Source organism: Rana temporaria, chromosome 2 (genome assembly GCF_905171775.1).
Source record: "Rana temporaria chromosome 2, aRanTem1.1, whole genome shotgun sequence".
Lineage (NCBI taxonomy): Eukaryota > Metazoa > Chordata > Amphibia > Anura > Ranidae > Rana > Rana temporaria.
Window position 1 is genome coordinate 438,558,092 of NC_053490.1, and position 24,259 is coordinate 438,582,350.

Consider the following 24,259-nt stretch of genomic DNA (forward strand, 5'->3'; position numbering starts at 1 on the left):
CTTACAGTTCAGGTTTATTGATTTCTTAAAATAAAAATAAATTTTTAGTTTGAATTCTTTAAGTTTAAAGACAAAAAAGTGTCATGGGTTTTATTATTTCATAAAATAAAAATAAAAAAATATCAAAAAAGCACCTGCATTTTTTTGCAAGACAAAATATATAAAAAACACATATACAAATGATATATGCTCATGTATGTATATTTGTATGTTTTTTCTTTTTACCTGCTGCCAGTAGCAATTAGAAGTTGGCTGTACTGAAGGAATGATCCATCCCTAAATTTCACCCTTGCTTCATCTGTGTTGACTGAAACCGCCTGCATGGCAACAAAAATATATACGCTTTTGGAATTATATCTCAAAACATAAGAGGCATTTCATTATGTATGCCTTACCATGTCATCTGTGGGATACAGTCACCGTTTTACCTGCATTAAAAACTGTACGTGTTCTCTTACGGCACAAAAGTGTTTTCCTGTCTAGTAAGAATTGTATTACTAGCTGTATCCACAAGAGGGCAGTCACACTACATGTTAAAAGATTTGCAGAACAAAAAAAAAAATTCATAGAAGATTATGAAACACAAAAATTATAGAAAGTCAAAAATGTAATGGCTTCCATATTTTAAGCTACAGAATAGTAGAGCGCTAGGGAATAGGGAGTCTCTTGGGACACACACACACCCACAAAAATGGCAAAATTATCTAATGCATTGTACAGTAAGCGGGAAGTTCTGCGTTATAGATTTTAAAAGATCTCTTAATGCACCATTTTTTATTTATTTTTTGAAATGTAGTTTACAGTGAAACTATGTAACTTTCCTCCTCATCAACTTTTTCAAGAAATGTTAAAATATATATATATATATATATATATATATACACACACACACATATATACACACACACACACATATATATATATATATAAAAATATGACAGAAGTCATATGCTGACCAATCTACCAGCCGACTTCCGCAGCCTGCCCTTAGCCAGCATTCTCCACAATCCTCTGAGCATTTTAGGCCCAGGGCATTACAAAGATTTCACCCAGAATAAACAGAAAAGCAGTGACAAGTCTTCTGGTAGTTTATATCTGCTGTCTCCACAGTAGGGGACAATAACCATCCATTGAAGACAATATATTGTGTATATATATACACACACACACACACACACACACACACACAATAAGCTAGTTAAATGTCCACTGCAAATGCAGACTACTTAAAATTGCATTTTTTTGTTTAATATTAAGAATGTATTTTTAGATATGGAATATTAACAGAAACTTTTAGTATCCCAAACACAGGCTAATTACTTTAGTCATTTACCAGCCTGTATATACCAGGGAGGTCATTAGCTGGCGAGGCACTGGCTAGTATCAGAGCCCGATACACAGAGGTTACATACTCCGCGACCATTAGAGCGAGAGTAATAATTCTAGCACTAGACCAACTCTGTAACTCTAAACATGTAACCTGTATATTTTACAGCGTCGCCTTTGGAGATTTTTAAAAAGGAGGCTCAGCCTGGATGAGGAAAAAAAATTAAAGTCAGCAGCTACAAATACTGTAGCTGCTGACTTTTTAATATTAGGGCACTTACTTGTCCAGGGAGTCCGCAATGTCGGTACCCCAGCCAATATTCGGATCGACTCCCGGGTGCTGCCACCACCATTACTGGTAAGGGAACCAGGCAGTGAAGACTTTCAGCTTCACCCTACTGTGCATGCGTGAAGCTCGCTGCACTTTCTAATTGGCCCAGCGGCGGGGGAAGGAGGAGGGGGGCCGAACTTCCAGGAGATCGGGCCGCAGCCTGATCTCCTGGAACAGTACCTTTTCAACAGCAGCAGATTCTCATTCTCCCTCTTAACTGTGTGAGAAAAACATGAGATTGTGGGCAAATCTTTTACACATAAACCCATGTTTTTTTCCTTGTAGTTATGCAGGCTGGGCTGGAAGGGAGCATGTGTCTTTTAGACACAAGCCCCCTTCTATGACACTGCAGTGAGAGACATGCCTCCACTGCAGCATTTTTATTGGACAGCTTGGGACAATGGTACTTTACCATTGGTCCAAGACTCCAAGCTGCCATTGAGCTCAGTGCCTCTGACAAGAAGTGAGGAGAGGCACTGTGAGCTCATCCTCTCAGTCTGCTGCCAACAGAGTGTGCCAGCTTGTATTTAAACTGTCCGCTCTGTATGTAGCTTCAAGGAGCCCCTTATCTCTGGAACCATAGGTCGTAGGCGCCCCAGTGGTGGGGTAGGAATTCAACTACCTACCCCCCAAATTTGGGGTCTCTGTGACCTCAAAGCTTGATTATTTATTTTTTCCCTGACTGCACGTCCCTGGTATATACCCTATTCATTACCAGGCAATTTTTCAATTTCCAAGTCATCTTGTGATACTTTAATACCTGGTCATGTAGCACTATACCCAAATTTATATAATTTTTGGAGACCCATAGAGTGTCTTTTGGTGGTGTTTAATGATCACTGGGTTTTCATATTTTATTATACAAGAAAAAATTATGAAGATGTCAGGTCTTTTATTGTCCTAATGCAGTTTACTTTTGACATCTAGGTGTCCATCCAGAGATCTCCACAGAATTGTCATACAGACTCAAGCTGTGTTAAATTCAGGTGGGCTGCTATTAAATTAAAAAAAGCTGGCCATATATTATGCAATTTCTTATTCAATTTCCTTTAGATTTACATTTAATTGTGTAGTGCAAGGACCTGCCGGATTCCATACAAATTGTAAGTGTTTGGGTTTGACCTCATAATATATGGTTCTGGTAAATCTAAAGGAAAATTGTACAAACAAATGATATAATATATGGTCAGCCTTAATGAAGCTATAAGTTCATTTTAAACTGTCATATATAACTATACCATTTCTGTTGGAGAACAAGGATTACCTCTTTTTCTGTCCACACTTCAATATCATGTTGAGAGTAAAATTCAACGGGTCGTAGATAGAGATCTTCAGCCTTTGCATTCATTGCCTGTAGAAAAAGTTGTTGTGGTTAGGGGACTGTCTGACTACAATGAATTGCCAATCGTTTTTAGCCATAATGTAGAATTTGGATACAAAATGTGAATGCAGCTAAGCAAAAGCAAAATGCCAAACATCTTAAGAGGGAATTAAAATCTCTCATTGTATAAACTACAAACTCAATCTCAATATATAAAATAAAATAAAAATATAACATGGATGGGTGCCACAGATAATACATAGTATACTGCTGCTGTTTAACAAAACATACACACACACACACACACACACTTGCTAGTCCAGGGTTCCAGTGCTGTCATCACCCAAGCTGGATGTTCTGGTCCCCGGCACTGCCATCATGCTTGCGGGAAGCTTGCTGTGACTTCCTGCAGCTTCACAGCTGGAACCGCACTGCACATGCCCGAGTGCCACTGTGCTTTCTAAATGAACCTGCAGCCTCCTGGGACGTGCGACGTGTCCCAGGAGGTTGTGGGCAGGGAGGAGGGTGGGGAGCAAACTGCATGTTGCTTGCTAGTGAAAGCGGGTAACTGTCAGAAATCAGTACCCAATCTCAAAAAAAAAAAAAAAAAAAATCTTTCTGCAATTTTTTTTATTATGATTCAAGTTTTTTGTAAAGTTCATTGTATGCTTAATCAGAAAGTAGATGCCACTCATTCGGGATCCCCGTTTCCTGTGATATACCTCAAGAAAGGGATTTTACAGGTAAACCAAAAATCTAATTTTCTTTATCATACATCCCAGGACACAGGGTATCTTCATATCCATTGCGATAGGGATGTTATGAAACACTGACTATGAGGGAAGGCAACACAGCAACAAGCCAACAGGCCTTTAACATCTAAACCAGAACAGGTTAGAATCTCATGCAGCAGACTGCAACATTCGCTGACCATGAAACACAGCAAAGGTATGAAGAGCCTTGCCCCCAGCATTTGAAGCTTAGGACAGAAAAAAAAGTAACACAATGTCCTGGTTAAGGGCCAAGTTCACCTTTATGTAAAAAAATAATAAATGCATTTATTATTTTTAAAAAACAGAAGTCTGGAAAGCATTGCACCTATCATCAGCAGATAGCAGGTGCAACGTCAGGCTCCTGCACACACTGCCTAAAGCCCTTTTGTCTGAACTTGTGTACAGGCTGTCATTGCAGAGCTGTAGGCAGTGTGAATGAACTACGGGTGTGCTGATCATCACGCCCACAGTTAATTCAAACTACAAGTACTTCTGCCATGGTGACTGATGGTACACAGGAAACTGTGAATGAATGACACAGCTGTATGGGCAGAGCTCACAGAATCCACTACAGACCTATTCCAATTCTTAGTAAACTCACCAACTATGGGATATTGTTGAGCAAGATGTTTTAGTGGAACAAACACCTTTTCAGGATGAGCCCAGTTAACATAGAACACATCCTTTAACCACTTAAGGACCCCTTCACGCCGATATACGTTGGCAGAATGGCACGGCTGGGCACAAGCCTCTGTACGTCCTCTTTAAAAACCCAGCCGCGGTGGCGCACGCGCGCGACCCGGTCTGAAGCTCCGCGATCGGTCACATGAGCTGAAGAATGGGGAGAGGTGTGTGTAAACACACCTTCCCCGTTCTTCATTGTGGCAATGTCAGTGATCGTCTGTTCCCGGATATAGGGAAAGACGATCACTGACGTCACACGTCCAGCCCCGCCCCCCTACAGTTAGAAACACAAATGAGGTCACACTTAACCCCTACAGCACCCCCTAGTGGTCAACTCCTTCACTGCATTGTCATTTTCACAGTAATCAGTGCATTTTTATAGCACTTTTCGCTGTGAAAAGGACAATGGTCCCAAAAATGTGTCAAAATTGTCCGATGTGTCCTCCATAATGTCACAGTCACTGAAATGCTGATTAGTAGTAAAAGAAAAAAAATATTAATAAAAATGCCATGAAACTATACCCTATTTTGTAAACGCTATAGATTTTGCGCAAACCAATCGATAAATGCTTATTTTTGTTTACCAAAAATAGGTAGAAGAATAATGCTTCGGCCTATTCTGAGGAAAAAAAAGTTGTTTTAGATCTTTTTTGGGGATATTTATTATAGCAAAAAGTAAAAAACATTGAATTTTTTTCAAAATTGTCGCTCTATTTTTGTTTATAGCGCAAAAAATAAAAGCCGCAGAGGTGATCAAATACCACCAAAAGAAAGCTCTATTTGTGGGAAAAAAAGGACGCAAATTTTTTTTTAGGAGCCAAGTCGCAATTGTCAGTTAAAGCGACGCAGTGCCGAATCGCAAAAAGGGGCAAGGTCCTTAACCTGCATAATGCTCCGGGTCTTAAGTGGTTAAATAAGGATGTACAGGGTAAGATTGAAGTTGCTTCGGTAGACGTCACAAACCCAAATCCTGTAACCTTTTGGATACAGAATTCAGAAAGCAGCAATTTAGTCTGGACCACTTTGTACAGAAACTCGCAAAGGCCTTTTTCGTCAGAGATAAAACCTGACATTTGAATTCCTCATAAGTAGGTCCCCTGAAGAAGAATTCTCCACTTCTCCCGCCAAAAAAAGTAATTTGCCATCCCACCTTATCCTCTGCCAGTTCATCAACTCTGCATGTGATAAGGTGGGAAAATGCCTTTTGATCCATATATGGCCATTTCCACTTGACAGAAGTCAATCCAACTATTCTGGAAATAGGTTGGAGTGCCACACGGTTCGTTTGGAGTTCCCCACTGAAGATTCCGGGTCTTCCTCATTGTCTGGGCTACACACCGTTCCGGACATTCATGCTCATATGAATTACTGCTGTCACTGACATGCGGATCCATCAATTGCGGTAAGGCCTCGTACACACGACCAAACATGTCCGCTGAAACTGGTCCATCGGACCAGTTCCCGCGGACATGTTCGGTCGTGTATAGGGCTGACCGGACAATTTTTCGGCCGACCGGACAGGTTTCCAGCGGACAACTGTTTCTTAGCATGCTAAGAAACATGTCCGCTGGAACCATGTCCGATGGTCAGTATGACTCATCGGACATGTCCGCTGGCCCGAGAACCCGCGCATGACGTCGAAGTGATTCGACGCATGCGTGGAAGCATTGAACTTCCGGGCTCGCGCACATCGCCACGTCATCATTACGTCGCCGTCATGTCACCGCGTATTCTGTCCGCGGGGATTTTGGTTTGATGGTGTGTACAACCATCAGACCAAAATCTCCAAGCGGACATGTCCGATGAAAACGGTCCGCGGACCGTTTTCATCGGACAGGTCCGCTCGTCTGTACGCGGCCTTAGGGTATTCATTCCCATCATTTAAAAAAAGACCCTCTCACAGTTTGGATGTTTTGTACACCGGCCCTGTTATATGTATAGGTTTGAGGAATCACTACTTCATTGTCGTGGACTCATCTTCCTTCTTCCAAGATTCTGTTCTTGGATTAGATTTGTTTCTGACCCTCACACTTTGCCAGACTTTCATGTTAATTTTTTCATTGAATGATTATGGACAAGTTGGACTTTTCATTTTGGCGTCTATTCGAATGATTATTTGAATGTTCCTTCTTATTTCTGTGCACTTTCATTTCACATAAAGCTTAGCACTACATTATATCCACCAATCTAACTAGTGACTTCAGTTGATCGGGAATGTTGGAAAACTTGTCGATCAGCAGCTGCAGCCAATTGGAGGAGTCCTGCTGTCAGAACACAATGGCACAGCAGAGAGTAGTCGTCCATCCACCTCACTTGTGGGGATTGGGGAGAATCCCCCTAGCTGCCAAAAAAGGAACTGTCTATGGCCAGCCTGTGTCCTCTTTTCACCAGTGCCACCTGTAGACTACCTAATCAGCAGCAATATCAGATTGGGCTGGAAGGGAAACAGACTATGATAATGAACAGTTCATCGTACAAAAATACACTTCAAGGTGCTAAACAATTAAAGCAATACAGACCTTGCTAAGTTTTGGTCTGTCATAAGGCAAGTGTCTTTCTCTTGTCACCATGACAATCTTCCCTGAATAACCTTCTTGGCGGAGGGTTTCTGCACACACCAAAGCAGCAGGGCCTACAATAGCAAAAACATGGGCAAATAATTAAAAACAAAATATATGGATCCAATTTATATAGTGTTACATATTCCACAGCCCTTTACAGAGATTTCTTGACCGCATAAACAGACCAGTTTGTTGGAATGGATTAGAAGCTCAGTAAGGTTCTTCTTGCTGTTCATGTCTCCATTGAAGAGGTTTCCCTTCACTTCCTATCTCATAGGCACATGACCAGCAAGTAGAAATTCCACCATGGGCAGTTGTCAAAAATAACCCCCCTAATATCCAAGTTTACTAAATTAGCACAAGGGATGCTTTACGGCTTCAAATCTGACCAAACCCAAAGCGAGATAAAACATGAAATAAATAACCCCAAGATAGAGAATCGACCGCTTTATGGCTATCCAAAGAAAGCAGCATGCCCTGTCTAAATCAGAATGAATGGCTGAGATTATATCCATTATTCTTCTGGTCTGATGCCTGGCGATTAGGGACGAAACCCGCCTGATCTAGATGAATATATTCTGGATGGAAAGAATTTAATCTAAGGGCTAGCACCTTTGTCATAATTAAAAAATAAATAAGTCCACATTTATTAAGGAAATTTGGTGGTAGTTAGAACAATTAACTTTTTCTTTAAAAGGAAAATTCCAACAAGATCAAAAACCTAACAGTAAAAACCTACATGGTATAAGGTTGCGTATACTTTGGTCTTTTGTTTTTAAACTTTAAATTACATTTGTAACTGCATTTAATGTTGCAGAAACCCTTTACACATCAGCAGATAGAGGAAGTTAGTGTTAGACCAAATTACAATTTATATAATGGCTGCAACTTGTTCATAACCCAGGAAAATAAAATCCTGTCTGAAATGGGCTTTATTCCTGCCATGGGCTTTGTTATGACTATGGGCTAACAGTACGTTATTTTATCTTCAGACAGAACATCCAAGAATATAAGGGCTAAATAGCTTTTAATGTTTAACTAAATTCTGTGTTTTAACCAAAGCTCTTCTTTAATGAGAACAAAAATTCATTAAGAATCTAAATTAGGATGATGATTAAAGTGGAAATCCAGCCTTATCCAACTAATCTTAATCCTGCTCCCACCCTCCTTCTAAACCCTATTCTACCCTATGAAAAGAAAAACTTGTATACTTACCTATTCTGAGAGTGATTTGGTCAGGTCACATGATCTCCCCAGTGGCCAGCTTCAGTGAAGAGGAGAGATCGCTGACAAAGGCTGCAGATCCCGGGCACTGACGTCACCCGTAGGCTTACTATGGGGCATCCATTGTCGACTGTCCCTCCTCTACACTGAAGCCACCATGGGAAGCTGACTACCTGACCAGACCACTCTCAGAATACTTATACATCCTCCTTTCACTGGGTAGATAGAATAGGGTGGGAGCAGATTTAAGCTAGTTAGAAATAGGCTGGACTTCCACTTTAACCACTTAAGGACCGCCTCCTGCATATTTACGTCGGCAGAATGGCACGGCTGGGCACAAGCACGTACCTGTACGTCCTCTTTAAGTGCCCAGCCATGGGTCGCGGGCGCACGCCCGCGACCCGGTCCGAAGCTCCTTGGCCACGGGACCCGGTCGCCGCTGGAGTCCCGCGATCGGTCCCCGGAGCTGAAGAACGAGGAGAGCTGTGTGTAAACACAGCTTTCCCATTCTTCACTGTGGCGCTGTCATTGATCGTGTGATCCCCGGTGTAGGGAAGCACGATCAATGACGTCACACGTCCAGCCCCACCCCCCTACAGTTAGAAACACATATGAGGTCACACTTAACCCCTTCAGCACCCCCTAGTGGTCAACTCCCAAACTGCAATTGTCACAGTAAACAATGCATTTTTATAGCATTTTTTGCTGTGAAAATTACAATTGTCCCAAAAATGTGTCAAAATTGTCTGATGTGTCTGCCATTATGTCGCGGTCACAAAAAAAAAAAAAAAAAAAAAAAAAAAAAAAAAAAAAAAATCGCTGATCGCCGCCATTAGTAGGAAAAAAAAATTGATAAAAATGCAATAAAACTATCCCCTATTTTGTAAACACTATACATTTTGCGCAAACCAATCGATAAATGCTTATTGCGATTTTTTACCAGAAATAGGTAGAAGAATATGTATCAGCCTAAATTGAAGAAAATAAAAAGTTATTTATTATAGCAAAAAGGAAAAAAATATTGCATTTTTTTCAAAATTGTCGCTCTATTTTTGTTCATAGCGCAAAAAATAAAAACCGCAGAGGTGATCAAATACCACCAAAAGAAAGGGTATAAAGTGGAAGTGATGAGAGCAAACTGAGAGTGAATATAAAGACAGTCAAAAGACTGATGATATCTATAGATCAACAAAAATTGACAAAACAAAGATACCTCCGTGTTGGAATCAGCAACTGATTTGAAGTGCTTACTTACTTCACAATGGGAGTTTTTTGTCTTCATTTTTGCTCCTGTTAATACTTGTGGCCACCTGTGAGCCGATTCCACCTCATCGAGACCTACACCAATAGTGTACACAGAGAATGCTCCTGGAGTTCAACCCAGGAATTGGAGGATTTCGGGGACAGGCATCATCCTTTGACTGGAGGGGATTCCCCTGGGAAACCATCCCAATATCTTGAGGATTTAGTTGACACGCATTATCCTCTAATTGGAGGTAAGCGCTCTGTGAGCTCAATCATTGTGAAGTTCCATACAGATTGTCCACATTGATGTCCAAGGGCAGAAGCTTTTTACTAGCTGATTCACTTGATTTATATATACACTGGACTTTATTTATATGTTTGAAACATTAATAGTTTTTTGGTTTTAAGTTTTGGACTTTATTTATGGTTTATGTTTTGTAAATTTTTGTTGATCTATAGATATGATCAGTCTTTTGACTGTCTTTATATTCACTCTCAGTTTGCGCTCATCACTTCCACTTTATACCCTATATTTGTTGTTAGCACATTTTAGATTTGAGCAGCATTTTGAGTTTTTGGTCACTTATCATTTTCACGGTTGGCTAGCGCTTTAGTTACCCACTTTTTTTACCACCAAAAGAAAGCTCTATTTGTGGGGGAAAAAAGGATGCCAATTTTGTTTGGGAGCCACGTCGCACGGCCGTGCAATTGTCAGTTAAAGCGACGCAGTGCCGAATCGCAAAAACTGTCCGGGTCCTTTACCTGCATTTTGGTCCGGGTCTTAAGTGGTTAAGCTATTTGATAGGCGTTGAGAGTTGTTTGTATCTAGGATTGACTGTTTGTTTTATTGGACTGAATGAATAAATGGTTTTGGGGCATTTAAAGCAGTTCCCGTTTGTCTTCTGGAGTCACCATAAAAATGTAATGTTTACCTGCTCCAATGATTGCTACAGTACTTCTGTTGCTGGCAGTGTGTCGGCACATAGCTTTTACTCTTTTTGCATTCTCCAATGTCTGTATTTAAGGATAAAGAAGCCATTAGCTAATTACATCATTTTAGAGGAATTCCAGAATATACTGCTCTAAATATTTTGTAACTTACTTTTTTATTTATAGCAATATGCACACTGCCATTCTCCAATGTGACCTGTGGGAGGAAAGGAAAAGTGACATATACAAATGAGGAAAGGAAACCTCACAGAAAAGCACAATAGGAAATATTTATTTGGGTAGACTAACTTTATTTTTTTTTAAAGTGTATTTTGTGCGTGTACTCGAGAGAGGAGCCGGACTGCAGGAGTTGGGAGTGGGCAGGCCTCCCCCAGAGGCAATCTGCCATCTTTCTCCATGCCCCGGGTGGCAATGGCGGGTGTGTGAGGGGTCCTCCCACACAGCCCGCCCTACCTGCTCCGGGCCAGAGGGACTCCCTATAAGGGAGTGAGAGGATTTGCCCGCTCAACCGGCCCCGTTAGTCCTTCGCCTCTCTTTTTTAGAGACCGCATGGTCAAAGTGCATGCATGTTAACCCAATTTCGAGTGCGTGTAGACTAACTTTAAACATACGTTTTCCCAAAGAAAAAAAAGACACTTCTTGATTAGAGTATCCTGAGAACAGTACTTTCCTAATGAGAACATTATTCCATACACTGCTTTACTGCATTTTATTGGTCACAAAGGGCCCCTAGTCTATGTGAGCTTATTTCAAATATCTTTAGAGGAGTATTTTTGTTTAACGTACACCAATCACAACAGGATAAAAAACACACACACACACACACACACACTTAAAGGAACACTAAAGGTTTGATTTTTTTTTGATCAATTGATTGCTGTAAGCAAGAGCATTTAAATATCACTTACCTCGTTTTTCCTTTTCACCTCCAAAATACAGTAATCCAGGTTTGAAAATGCCATTTCCTGTCACTCCTCTTCTTGCTTTCCACCAGCATCTGAGCCGTTTTGCATGGTGGAAAGCAGAATGTGCTCACCCCCCTCCCTATGACTACAGCCCTGCGTGAAGATGCTCTCTTATCCCTCACAGGCATGGAGGCTAAGACTAATGGGAACTGTAGTTCCCATTAGGCCGTGATGTAGCAAGAATGAATGCGCACCGCAAACCAGGAAGTCAGTGAGAATAATGATTCAGGAGTGACGGAGGTGAATAAAACAGCTTGATTTCAACAGGTATCAAACCAGTAATAATGCAAAACATTACTTTTTACTTTATCAGCTACTGTCAGGCCTTGTACTCACGACCGGATCTGTGCGCTGGAAACTGTCTGCCCGACAGTTTCCGGCGTACAAGGCTGATTTGTGTTTTGTTCCGCTGGCGTGTACACACCAGCGGACCAAATTCCCGTCGTACCGGAACGCGTGCACGTAAACTACGTACGACGTCACTATAAAGGGGAAGACCAAAGTTAATGGCGCCGCCCTCTGTTCCTCTTTTGCTAGTTACGTGTTTGCTCGTGTTAGTGAAGGTTTGGTTAGAGCTGATTCGCGCTTCTCGGTCTCCAGGCTTTGACAGCGTGTATTCACGGGTTCAGTGCGTGTGCTTGCGGTAACGTAGTTGTCATTCGGCTATAGGCAAGCAGGTTGTTTCTGCTTTAGCAGTTGCATCCTGTGCGCTCGTATCTGTTTGTCACGCGTTTGTCGCAGGTAGTGCTGGATTTGCGAGTGCTTTCTGTTTCAGTGTGTTCTTGACTGACCAGCCGGCCGGTTTGAAGCCATGATGGAGCAGCAGCGTCAATTTTCGCGAGTTGGTGCTGTTTATGGGATGGCTGCTGGATATGTTCATTTGTCCAGTACTTTGGCCAGAAACAGGGGGCGGAGGCGTTTCTGGACCAAGAATTGGTTGCGCCAGCGTGACCAGTTCTCACATATGCCTCTGCTTAGGGAACTCCAGGAGAATAATCCTAATGACTTTAGGAATTTTCTCCGCATGACGGACCCCGTATTCAACCGTCTGCTGGATCTTCTGTCCCCCTATATCACGAGGCAGGACACTGTGATGCGCCAAGCCATCACGGCCGAGCAGAGGCTTATTGCCACGTTGCGGTACCTGGCGACTGGGAGGAGCCTGCAGGACCTCAAGTTCTCGACAGGCATCTCTCCGCAGGCGCTTGGGGTCATCATACCGGACACGTGTGCTGCCATCATCAAAGTTATGCATGAGGAGTATATTAAGGTAAGTTTCCTGGCTCTAATAATGTGGCCAACTAACTTTCTTTTTATTTTCCCAGATATGCTGTGTGTTTAACTAACGTTACCTTTTCTCCCTATGCATGTTGATATCAGCTTTACATGTTTTATTCTTGGCCTACCTGCATATTTGTCCCTTACCCAATATTAACCTGTCCAGCATGCTATCCTAGGGACAAACCCACCTTGCCATTTTTTCTAACAGGACTTTTTGGTTTTTGTGCCCCCCCCCCCCCCCTTCAAACTTTTATTGTCCCCATCAGAGGGCTGTGGAGTCTCTTAATGAAGTGGCCCTATATATTTCATTTCCCAAATTCTCCATGCACATTTTTCTAATGCAATTTTAATACTGTGAACTGTCACAAGGATGCTTGTAGGATGTATTTGTTACAAAGTACTAAATCTCTAATTTTGTTTGTCCCCACAGCTACCCTCCACACCACAGGAATGGCAGTCTGTGGCTTCCCAATTTGCCCAGCGGTGTGATTTTCCAAACTGCGGTGGAGCAATAGATGGGAAACACGTCCGCATTGTGCCCCCACCCCGCTCGGGGTCGTACTATTATAATTACAAGGGTTATCATAGTATTGTGTTGATGGCGGTGGTGTCGGCACAGTATGAGTTTCTATATGTGGACGTGGGGAAGAACGGCCGGATGTCTGATGGGGGAGTGTTCGCACGGACTGATTTCTATGATCGTCTCCAAGCTGGTGGTCTGGCATTGCCACCAGATGAAGATAATGTGGAAGGACTTCCGTTTGTGTTCCTAGCGGACGAGGCTTTTGGGCTTGGTCCTCACCTCATGCGGCCTTTTCCCCAGAGGACCCTCACCTCAGAGAGGAGTGTGTTTAATTTTCGGTTGGCCAGGGCTCGGAGGGTAGTCGAGAATGCCTTTGGGATACTCACCAACCGGTTCCGCCTGTTCAGGACATCGATACATCTGGCGGAATATAAATTGGACACCGTTGTATTTGCCTGCTGCATTTTGCACAACTTTTTACGCAGGCACTCCCAGACGTACCTACCCGACATCGGTTCTGAGGCAAGACTACCCTCAGATCCCCTTCCCGGGCTGGACACTGGTCGCGCTGGCTTGGCCCCCCAATCAGCTCGTGAGGTACGCGACAAATATGTTGAGTACTTCATGGGTCGGGGGGCCATTGCTATGCCAGATCATATTTCTTTCTAATTCGGCCCCCAAAGAAAGGAATATTCTAAAAAATAATAAATAATTAGACCATTGGACTTTATACAGTTGTTTGTCATTAATGCTTTTTCTCTTTTTCTGTCTTCCTGGTTCTCTAACTAACTTCTTCAATTGTAATGCATAATTGATTTCTCCACTTTTAGTAACTAACCACATTTTGCACATTATTCACTCATCTACAAACAGGGTATTGAGTCTAGAAATAAGAAGCAACTCCATTTGTAAATGTTGAGGTCAATTTTTTTTAATTTTTGCTTGTTCATGACCCCAAAAATAATTTTATATTTTTTTCATTACTCCCTGCTTTTGTACTTAGGAGTCTTCAAAATTTTTTTAAAATTTTCTTTTTTTTTTCAGGTAATTCAACCAAAAATATTATGCAGATTATACATTTATTAACAAGTTCACTTTTTTTTTCATCAAATATAGTTAGATTTATTGTTTACATATATATATATATATAGATTATATTTGGTGGGGTGTTTACCGCCTTAATTTTTTTTTTGGCCATATTTTTTAGGCACAAAAAACAATAATTTTTTAACCATTTTTTTTTTTTTTGGTGTGTTTTTCTAAAAGAAAATTTTTAGGTGAGAATTTGAAGTCAAATCTCTACTTCACTAAATTCAGTGATTAGAGAGATTTATAATTCTATATATATATTTAAAAAATTTTTTGGCGTTGTTTATTCTTTATGGTCTAAACTTTATAGTATCCCAAAATGTTCAACATGGTCAAAAAGTAACAAAATCCAATTCAAAAAATATAAAAACTCACAACAGCAGTCAGTCATGGTGTGCTTTCACACTGGAACACGCCAAAATTGGAAGATACACACATTCAGTGCAAACTCGCCAAATGTCATTGGTTCAACAGACAAATGGCCACATGTGCTATCTGACATCATGGGTGATCAATGTCTGTGTTTTGTGGGAGCAAACCCTTCCTCTCAACTACTTGAGGATGGAGGAGGGGGTTGGACCCACAAAGCACAGACATTAGATATTCTGTGATGGCAGATAGCACATGTTGGCACACTGTGTGTGTATATTCAAATTTTGGCGTATTCATTATTCAAACTGTAAAAATGTTTGTGGGGGCGGGGGATGGGCGGGGGGTGTTTCAGTCTTTGACACGGCCCATCATGTCAATAATGTTCTTAAAATTAGATTCGATCACCATCATTCTTTGCCGCATATTGTCCATTTCCGTGCTGCATTCCAAAAGGACATTTGTTACATTCTGTTCCATGAGAAACATCCTTTCACGCATATTGTGCATTTCAGTGCTGCACTCCATTACCTGCTGAATAATTATAGCAGCACTTGCACGTGAAAATATTGGCACACCATCCTCCTCCCCTAAAACAACAAAAAAAAATGGCATTTACAATATTATTTTTCAATGAGGCCTATCTACATATGTTTTTTGGAATCAAGCTAGGGTGACACTGACCTGATGGGCTTCTCCTTTCCACCTCTTCGACATCTTCTATCACTCCTCCTTCTTCCACCACCTCCCCATCATCTTCTATCACTCCTCCTTCTTCCACCACTTCCCCATCATCTTGGACTCCTCCTTCATCCATCAATCCACCTTCTTTCAATTCGCCAAATTGTTCTTCCGCCACTTGCCCTTCATCTGCTATGACTTCTAAGTCCAAAATTACTTCTTCCTCCTCTCTTCCTTCCTCCTCTCCTTCCACATCCTCCTCTCCTTCCACATCCTCCTCTCCTTCCACATCCTCTTCTCCTTCCACATTCTCCTCTCCTTCCACATCCTCTTCTCCTTCCACATCCTCCTCCTCCTCCACATGTTGAGATGGCAGATTTTGGCCTTGTCTGGCCCTCTCTGCCTCCTCCAAATGCTGGCGACTTCTTTCCCCTGAAATAAACCAAAAAAAATGTAGACTCATCAGCACACAGATATTGGAGAGCATAAATCGCACACATTGCTTAGAAGATGCTTTCATTTAGTTACTTTTATCTTTCACCAAACCTACATTTTGCAATTACTTCTATATGGCAAGCTCTGATCCTGCCCCTTTTTAGCAAAGTGACACACATGGATGTCCCCCCTAAACTGTATTTCTGGGAGACCCTACCAAAACCCATTTTTGATTTGGGGAGACACAGGTGCTCTGCATTGCAGATGTGAAAACATCTGCTTTATTACCACTGTTTTTAGAATGAATCCTGTTTGCCTTTCCCATTCTCATACTTTTTTTTTCTAGAACTAGCTTTTACACAATGTTTACAAACAAAGTTTTTGGCCAGTGAGCCATGTCCAGGTGTGTTGTTCCTGTAATAACCGAGCCTTTCTGATAAACTATGTGATGTTACGTTGTTTACTAAGAACACTGTTTGTAAATATGTAGTTATTTATGTTCTAAAAAATAAATAACAACATGTCTTTAAAATTACAAGCTGGCCAAGGAGGCAGATGGTGAAATATACATGGCAACACATTATTGCAGACAATCACCACCCCCCCCCCCCCCCAACCCCAATATATATTTACTTACTTTTACGCAGAATTTTAAGTATTTTCTTCATCTGATGTGGCTCCCTCAATTTTAAGTCTGACCATCGTTTCCTCAGCTGTTCCTTGGACCTGGTGATCCCAAACATCCTCTGCATTCTCCTCGCCACCTTGTCCATAATATGTGCCTTTCGGCGGTTAGGGGTCTTGTATGGCCCTAATTCCCCATCATAGTCCTTCTTTCGCATGATGTAAACTAACTCCACCATTTCCTGGAACCGCATATTAGTGGCTTTATATCTTCTTTTCCTTGATCGGGACGTCCCTGCCTCTGTCCCTTCACTTGTGGCATGAGAGCATCGTGCCCGCTCGTGTGACATCGCCATCTTTCCTTTCCCACAGAGATTATGGGCGTGGAAAAGATGAATTCTTACGCCATGGGCGGAGAAGAGGGCGGCGTTTAATACATACGCGGAGTGTAGAGAATGCAAACAACGTGTTTACGTCCGTTACGCGGAGAATCTTCGAGCGCATCCAGAACATACACAGTTAACGCCATATTTCCTAAACTCATTGATTAGGGGCCTCGCAAAGGTGACGAGGGCGGGGTTTCATAAATACGCGGAGTGTTTAAAAGGTTTACGCCGTGATTACGCATCTTACGCGGTAATTAGGCGAGCGTGAGAAACGAGGAGCGAGAGACAGGAAGGTAAGGAAATTAAAAATGTGATCAGCAGAGGCCTTGAAAATGTAGACACATGGGATGGGGGTTTGGGCTGTTGGTTGCACCCTTTTTAAGCTATTCTGTCTATGGGGTACCACAATGTTATTTTGGTATCCAAATGCTTTTGGACACCTCACAAAATAGAGATGTGAACAATGCTGTACCTCATTGACAAGTTTTTGAATGGTGTATTCAGATCAGGCAAAGTATTGTTCAAGTGTTGGTTGTACAGAGGTCATTAGGAAGTGTCTTTTATGTCATCCATTGTCAGGGGCATGAGATTTACACAGGAAAGAGTGCCTAGATGAATACTGTCATTTGTAAGCATTGTTTATTTTTCAATATTAAAAATATTTACTGCAATGTTAACAATGGCTCTGCATCTAGCAAATCAATGTTTGGTACAACCAATGCGGCCGAGCTGACAATCATTGTTTAAACAAGAGAGACTGTGTTTGTAATTAGATATAGGTAATAAATTTAAAGACACATATTATATCAAGGTCAACGCTGATCCTTTTGAATATTTATTTTTCTTTGGTTTATGTTTTTTGAATCTAGACTCAAAAAAAAATATCATATTTCAAAAAGTAAAATGGACCAACTACAAACCAAGGAAGCTATAGAGGCCTTACTACAAAAATATCAGGACACGCCCATCCTGTGGAATTCAAAACACGCATTATATTGTAATAAAGATGTACGAGCGGCAGCACTAGAAGAGCTAGCAAACTATATGCAAACATGGGTGCCAGGATGCACTGCCAACATGGTGAAGGATAAACTTGCCAACCTCAGAAGCACATACAGGAGAGCATACAAAGCTAATAAAATCAAAAAATCGGGAGCAGCAGCAAGACAAGCAAAGGAACCCAAACTGTGGTATTATAAACAGATGGCTTTTTTGCGGGACGAAATGGAAGGCAGGAAAACGATGTCCAGTCTTTCTTCCAACCTTTCCTCCATGCTACCTTCCAGCGGACCTTCCCCAGATGACCACAGCCCTGCAGAGTCGGAGGAAGAGGGCCTGGCTGACAGAGATGCAGATCTGCCACCCTTCGATGAGGAGGTATAGTAGTTTCCTCTATATTTATGGCGTAAATAATTCTTGGTGGATTAATGATTAGATATTGTAAAAATAAAACCAAGCTGGAAAAAAGCAAACAAAAAGGTGTACAGACAAATAGGTGTCAGGGATGACAACTGCAGGGGTCAGAAGTAGAGTGTATTCAAGTAATAATGAACAGAAAATACTGAACGAAAAACATGAAAATGAGTGTGGTTTTATTTAGCGAAATTGTAAAAAAATTCTTTTTTTTTCCACACAGGAAGAAGAGATCAGCCAGGAGGTGGCAGATCCTCAGGTGTCTGTCAGCCAGGAGGAGGCCGGGGTCAGTGGCAGCCAGGAGGAGGCCGGGGTCAGTGGCAGCCAGGAGGAGGCCGGGGTCAGTGGCAGCCAGGAGGAGGCCGGGGTCAGTGGCAGCCAGGAGGAGGCTGGGCCCAGTGGCCTGCAGCAGGTCCACCCGGCCAGGAGAACCACCACCAGCCAGTCTTCTCCCCCCCAGGTGAGGCCATCAGGCCGAAGGAGGCAGTTGAGGCCTGTGGAGGAGGCAAGCCTCCGCATGATCCAGGAGGCAAGCGCCATCATGAGGGCCCCCCTCAACCCCACAGAGGCCTTCAGTGCCTCATTGGCCCATGATTTAAATGAAGGGGAGGAGGACCAGAGAAGACTGGCAAAGGCCCTGATGAACCAGGTCCTTTGGTGGATGCAGAGGGGCCTGCTGACCCCAGACACTGGGCTATGTGACCCGGCCCGGCTTGCGGAACACCATCCTCCTGCTGCCACATCAACCCCACCTGCAAGACCCCGTGTTCGATCCGCTGGAAGGCTGCCTGGAGGGAAGGCTGGAAAGAGGAGGAAACGTTGATTTTCTGCCTTCCATTTCCTTCCACATAAAGGACATCGTGTTTGTACTACCACAGTTTGGGTTCCTTTGTTTGTGTGCTGCTGCTTCATATTTTTGTGTTTGGCTACTGAGGCTTGGAAGTTTATCCTTCACCATGTTGGAAATGCAAGTTTGCATATAGTTTGCTATCTATTCTAGTGCTGCCGTTCTTTTTATTTTTTTGTGATGACATTTGCCTGAATAAAAGGCCTTTTGCTTTCATTTGAAAACATGTCTATTGTTTGATATACTGTGGGGATTATTAGGCAGCAAACCTTTAATAAATATACAATGGGTAATTTACAAAGGACACACTCCTTGGGGGGGGGGGGGACATTTGGTGTGCCAACATGGTTTAATATTCTCTAATGAAACACCAAAAAAAAAAAAAAATTTTCAAAAAACATGTAAAAAAAAAATAGTTTAAATGGTGACATAACTAGAAACAAAAAAAAAAATTAAAACAAAATGAACATTCCTTTACAAAAATGACTACTCTAAATTATGGAGGACCACCAACCAAAACACACGTCTGGCATAGAAAACATTATTAAAGGATTACATCACAAGCAAGAAATGTGACATTTCAGTATGGGACAACTCTATTGAAATTGCATCAGCAAGAGAACGGGGTTATTCTAGCAAGAGAAGAATTAATAAAACGAGGCTTTAAAATGTGGTTTAGTGCGCCTTTTTAAGACATTGTTCTCTTGCTAGAATAAAAGGTTTCTAATGACGAATGTGCCATATCCCAAAGAAACGCGAGTTTTACCTGAACGAGCGCTCCCGTCTCCTCATTTGGACTGAGCATGCGCGGGGTTTTTGTACGCTGCTTTTGTGTACAGACGACCGAACATGTCTGACGGACACGATTCCAGCAGACTGTTTTAAAGCAAGACCAGGAAACAGTTGTTCGTTGGAAAACGGTCTGGCCGACGATTGTTTGCTGGAATTCTGTACGTTACTGCCTACACACGAACGAACATGTCCGCTGAAACTGGTCCGCGGACCAGTTTCAGCAGACATGTTTGGTCGTGAGTACGAGGCCTCAGACTTTAATTTAAGAGGAAAATATTTTTGTCTTTACAATCCCTTTAAATTTGCCAAATACAAGGCACTGAAGGGTAAACTCAATAATATTTTGTACTTGCATCAACAATGTCATGTCTTTTTCTGAAAATAACGCATATAAGAGCCAACTCATTAATATAAAGATTCTTCCTCCTCTCGTTCCCAAGCCAGGCTGTGTGCATCTATAGGGTAACACAGCTCTTCTCCCGCTGAAGAGTTTCCTGTGAAAAGAAGGAGAGCAGAGAAGATCTGCAGCAGAGGGGCACATCGCTTGATCGATATTGGGCTCAGGTAAGTGCTTAAGGGGGGCAGGAGGGAGTAGCTATTAAAAGGTTTCTTACCTTAATGCTGCAAATGCATTAACATACAAAAAAATTAAAAAATGACACCTTTACAATCAGTCCTGAAAGTTGCAAGGTGGGGCCTTTATGGATCGGAGTTGTTTTTCCAGCACATCCCACAGAATGAGATCTGGAGAATTTGGAGGTCAAGTCAACACCTTGAACATATTGTTGTGTTCTTCAAACCATTCTTGAACCTATTTTGCAATGTGCTGTATCCTGCTGAAAGAGGCCATTGCCATCAGGAATTATAGTTTCCATGAAGGGGTGTACTTGGCCAGCAACAATGTTTAGGTAGGTGGTACATGTCGTGTAATGCAACTTCTACATGAATGGAAGGACCCAAGGTTTCCCAGCAAAACACCACACTGCCTCCGCTGGCTTGCTTTCTTTGCATAATGCATCCTGATGACTTGTCTTCCCCAGGTAAGATACACACATGCATCTGGCCATCCACATGGATGTAAAAGAAAATGTGATTCTTTAGAACAGTCCACCTCCTTCCATTGCTCCATGGTCTAGTTCTGATGCACTGGTGCCCATTGTAGGAGCTTTTGGCTGTGCACATGGGTCAGCATTGGCATCCTGACTGGTCTGTGGTCACACTGCCCCATACACAACAAACCGTGAAGCCCATTTTTTTCTGCTTTCAATGCATCATTTTTAGGACCAACGTGTTCACTTGCTGCCTAGTATATCCCACAAACTGTCAGGTGACATTGCAACAAGATAATCTGTTATTCACTTATTCACCTCAGTGGTCATAAAATTATAGTTGATCAGTGTAAAATTGCGACAAAAGCTATATTGTAATTGAATGTTAGTAAAAATGACCTTTCCTTTTCAATTTGCAGCCTCTGTAATTTTCTGTAAAAATTCAATGAAGTATGGTAACCTGGAGGCTTTCTGTACACAGATGGTGTACAGAACTTCCCCAGAAATGTAATTTCCTGCTTGTGCGATTGGCTTTTTTTTTTTCAAAACCAAGATACAAGCCAGATTTTAGGCATCCCTGCAACAAAAATTACATTTTTGATGATACTCATAAGGGTTAATAATAACTTCTAAAAGGGATGCAGACCCCGCAACTTCTGAGAACTTTGTAAGGGCATCAAAAAGAAAGGTCCCAAACACTGCACACCTAGCAAAGCGTTTAGTAAACAGCCAATGGGGCCGTGGCTTTGGATGAAGCAGGCTGAGGCTGCTTTCACCTGTTTACTATATAAAATCACTGCGCTATGCAATAGCAAATGTGATCCTGAATGTTACGTATGTTCTGGAACATACCCATCAGAGAATACCAACCAGCCGTTTGGCCAATAGAAATGTGCATGCAAGAAGATGTTTGGCTAATAGAAATGTGCATTGCGGGTGGATTTCCCCTAAAAGAAAAAAAAAAAACCCTGCAGTACACACCGGATGCCAGGATATTAGGCACCATTACATGTGAGATTACATGCGAGTGTAATTTGTGATTTGTTTTTACCCAATAAATTTATTAACGGTTTTATGCAATGAGGTTCTCCCTCTGTTATTTTTATACATCCATGTGAGGTCTATCCAGTGCAAGAGTTGCCAGCAACAGATTTACCCAGGGGTCTCCCCACATGCCTAAGCGACCATACTAGAGATACTGTTCAACATCTAGGGGGTGAGTGTACATCCATGTGGGGGCACCCAGTCTGAGCACAAGTCTATGGAGCATGGATTGTCTATTATTGAGCATGAGCACTTATAAAACACAAAACAAGTAGGAACTGTAAAATTACTTTTACGTTATATTCAGGATCACATTTATAACCTAGCGTGGTGATTCATATATTATCTGTATTTGCTATCTGGAATAAAAAATCTCGCGCCAAAAAATAAAATATATGTAAACAAAATAGCTGCTCCCCAAACAATTCAAATAAGAATAAATTCAAATAACAATGGACATATGGAAAGAAATTTATAAATAGGGGGCGCTGATACTAATAAGAAATATATATACGAAGTGGCAGTAAAGTGCCTGTGCAAACTATAATACAAAAGGTCTTCTGAAAAAACCTGTGAAAAAATAGTAATAAATCAGGGTATGAATACCTGTAATAGATGTGCCAAAATGCAAGTAAATAAAGTGCATGTGCAATTTATAAACCAGTGTAAAATGTGTATGTTCTGTCAAAATAGGCGATTTTTTGACAGAACACCGGTGTGACCTCACGGGCGCCATTTCTACTGCTGGCAAGAAGCCGTGAAGACGGAAGTGTGCGGGCAAGCTGCCCTCCCAGTACGTGTAGTTCGGTGGCCATCTTTTGGTTGCTTCCTGTCCAGCTGGTTCTCGGCTTCTGCAAGGTGGAACGCACGCCGTAGAACTCTCCAGCGCGGACATCCCTCTCCACGGAAAAGGTCCTCAGGATCGCTATTTTTCTGATCAAGCCCAAAGCCTCAGTGCCGGGATGTGGGCACTTTTAAAGTAAGCCTCCATTCGTCACTTGCTTTGTTTTTAAATTATTTTAATAAATGGTAATATACTATGGCGGCATCTCTCTGCTTTATTTTTATGATGTTCCACTAAGCTGACCCTTAGGAATCTCAGACCATCCACCATCTGTCCTGGGTGACAGCAAAGCTTATTCGATCTTTTTTTAGTTAAAAAGATCTACTCCATGCGGTAAGGGGCCATCCTTTATGCACTTTTGGGTGATAGGACTGGTGAAGGTGTAATTCCTACTTCTCCTCAACTTACCACACAAGCAGTACAGATTAAGAAATTTATGGACGTTTATTATTTCTGATTTTGGACTCTTTCCTGTGATTATTCACTGGTTCACACTTTTGTGCAATATTTCACAATCACTTATATTGTTTGGTATTTTATATATTTTTTATGTATTAATTTTACTTTTATTTTTATTTTTATTTATTCTTTATCTTTTATTTTTTATTATTTGTTTTTATTTTCATTTTTCACTGAGTTTTTTCTTCCCCAGTTTTGGTTTGGGGGCACTCAGCACATTTATATGTCAACTTACCATATATTTATTTATTGTGTAGTTGACGGAGGTTTAAATGGTTTGTGTGATTTATATTTAGGGTTCATACACATTTTACACTGGTTTATAAATTGCACATGCACTTTATTTACTTGCATTTTGGCACATCTATTACAGGTATTCATACCCTGATTTATTACTATTTTTTCACAGGTTTTTTCAGAAGACCTTTTGTATTATAGTTTGCACAGGCACTTTACTGCCACTTCGTGTATTTGCTATCTAGCAAGTTCTTACTGCAGCTGGTGGAATTTACATTTTTAGCACTTTTTTCCCCCATGTATTTGCAATGGTTTTGTTTTTTTGGCGCCAAGAATTATATTTCACCTGTTTAATAATGGCTTTGCTAGGTGTGCAGTGTTTCGGACCTTTCTTTAAGCATATTCATAGTATGTGGGGAGTTAGATGGACTCCTGCCCAGCCAGCACCCATTACAGGAAACATCGGATGGACTTACAGGAGCTTGAGCGGAAACCTAATGAAATTTAAAAGTCCCTCCCTTTCAGATTCACCCTGCATATTGTAAATACTAAATTAAATGCTAAATATCACAAAATTGAATAGACAATACATTTTTTAAATAAGGCATGTTTTTATGTGAAACAGTACTACAATAATGCACTAAAACGAAAGTGTCACTAAAGGCAAAACTTTTTTAAAAGTCAAAACAGGAAGTGAAAGGGAATCTCTCCGAAGTGAGGGAATCTCTCCGAAGTGAGGAAATCCCAGGGTGTCACCATAACTAGTGTCCCCCATTGGAAGATTTCTCCTCTATTCCGGTTCCGA

The 24,259-nt window shown here is 41.5% G+C and overlaps 1 protein-coding gene across 2 annotated transcripts in view; it reads right to left on the reverse strand.

Moving 5' to 3' along the window:
• Positions 1-24,259, reverse strand: part of LOC120927600 (apoptosis-inducing factor 3-like) — a 150,771-nt gene that overhangs the window by 84,856 nt on the left and 41,656 nt on the right. For both annotated transcript variants that reach the window (XM_040338380.1, XM_040338381.1), the window contains exons 5-9: positions 10,568-10,612; positions 10,398-10,479; positions 6,955-7,067; positions 2,922-3,008; positions 226-317 (exon numbers count right to left, since the gene is read on the reverse strand). In XM_040338380.1, the coding sequence (XP_040194314.1) occupies positions 226-317; positions 2,922-3,008; positions 6,955-7,067; positions 10,398-10,479; positions 10,568-10,612 (419 nt within the window). The remainder of the gene's footprint in view (positions 1-225; positions 318-2,921; positions 3,009-6,954; positions 7,068-10,397; positions 10,480-10,567; positions 10,613-24,259) is intronic.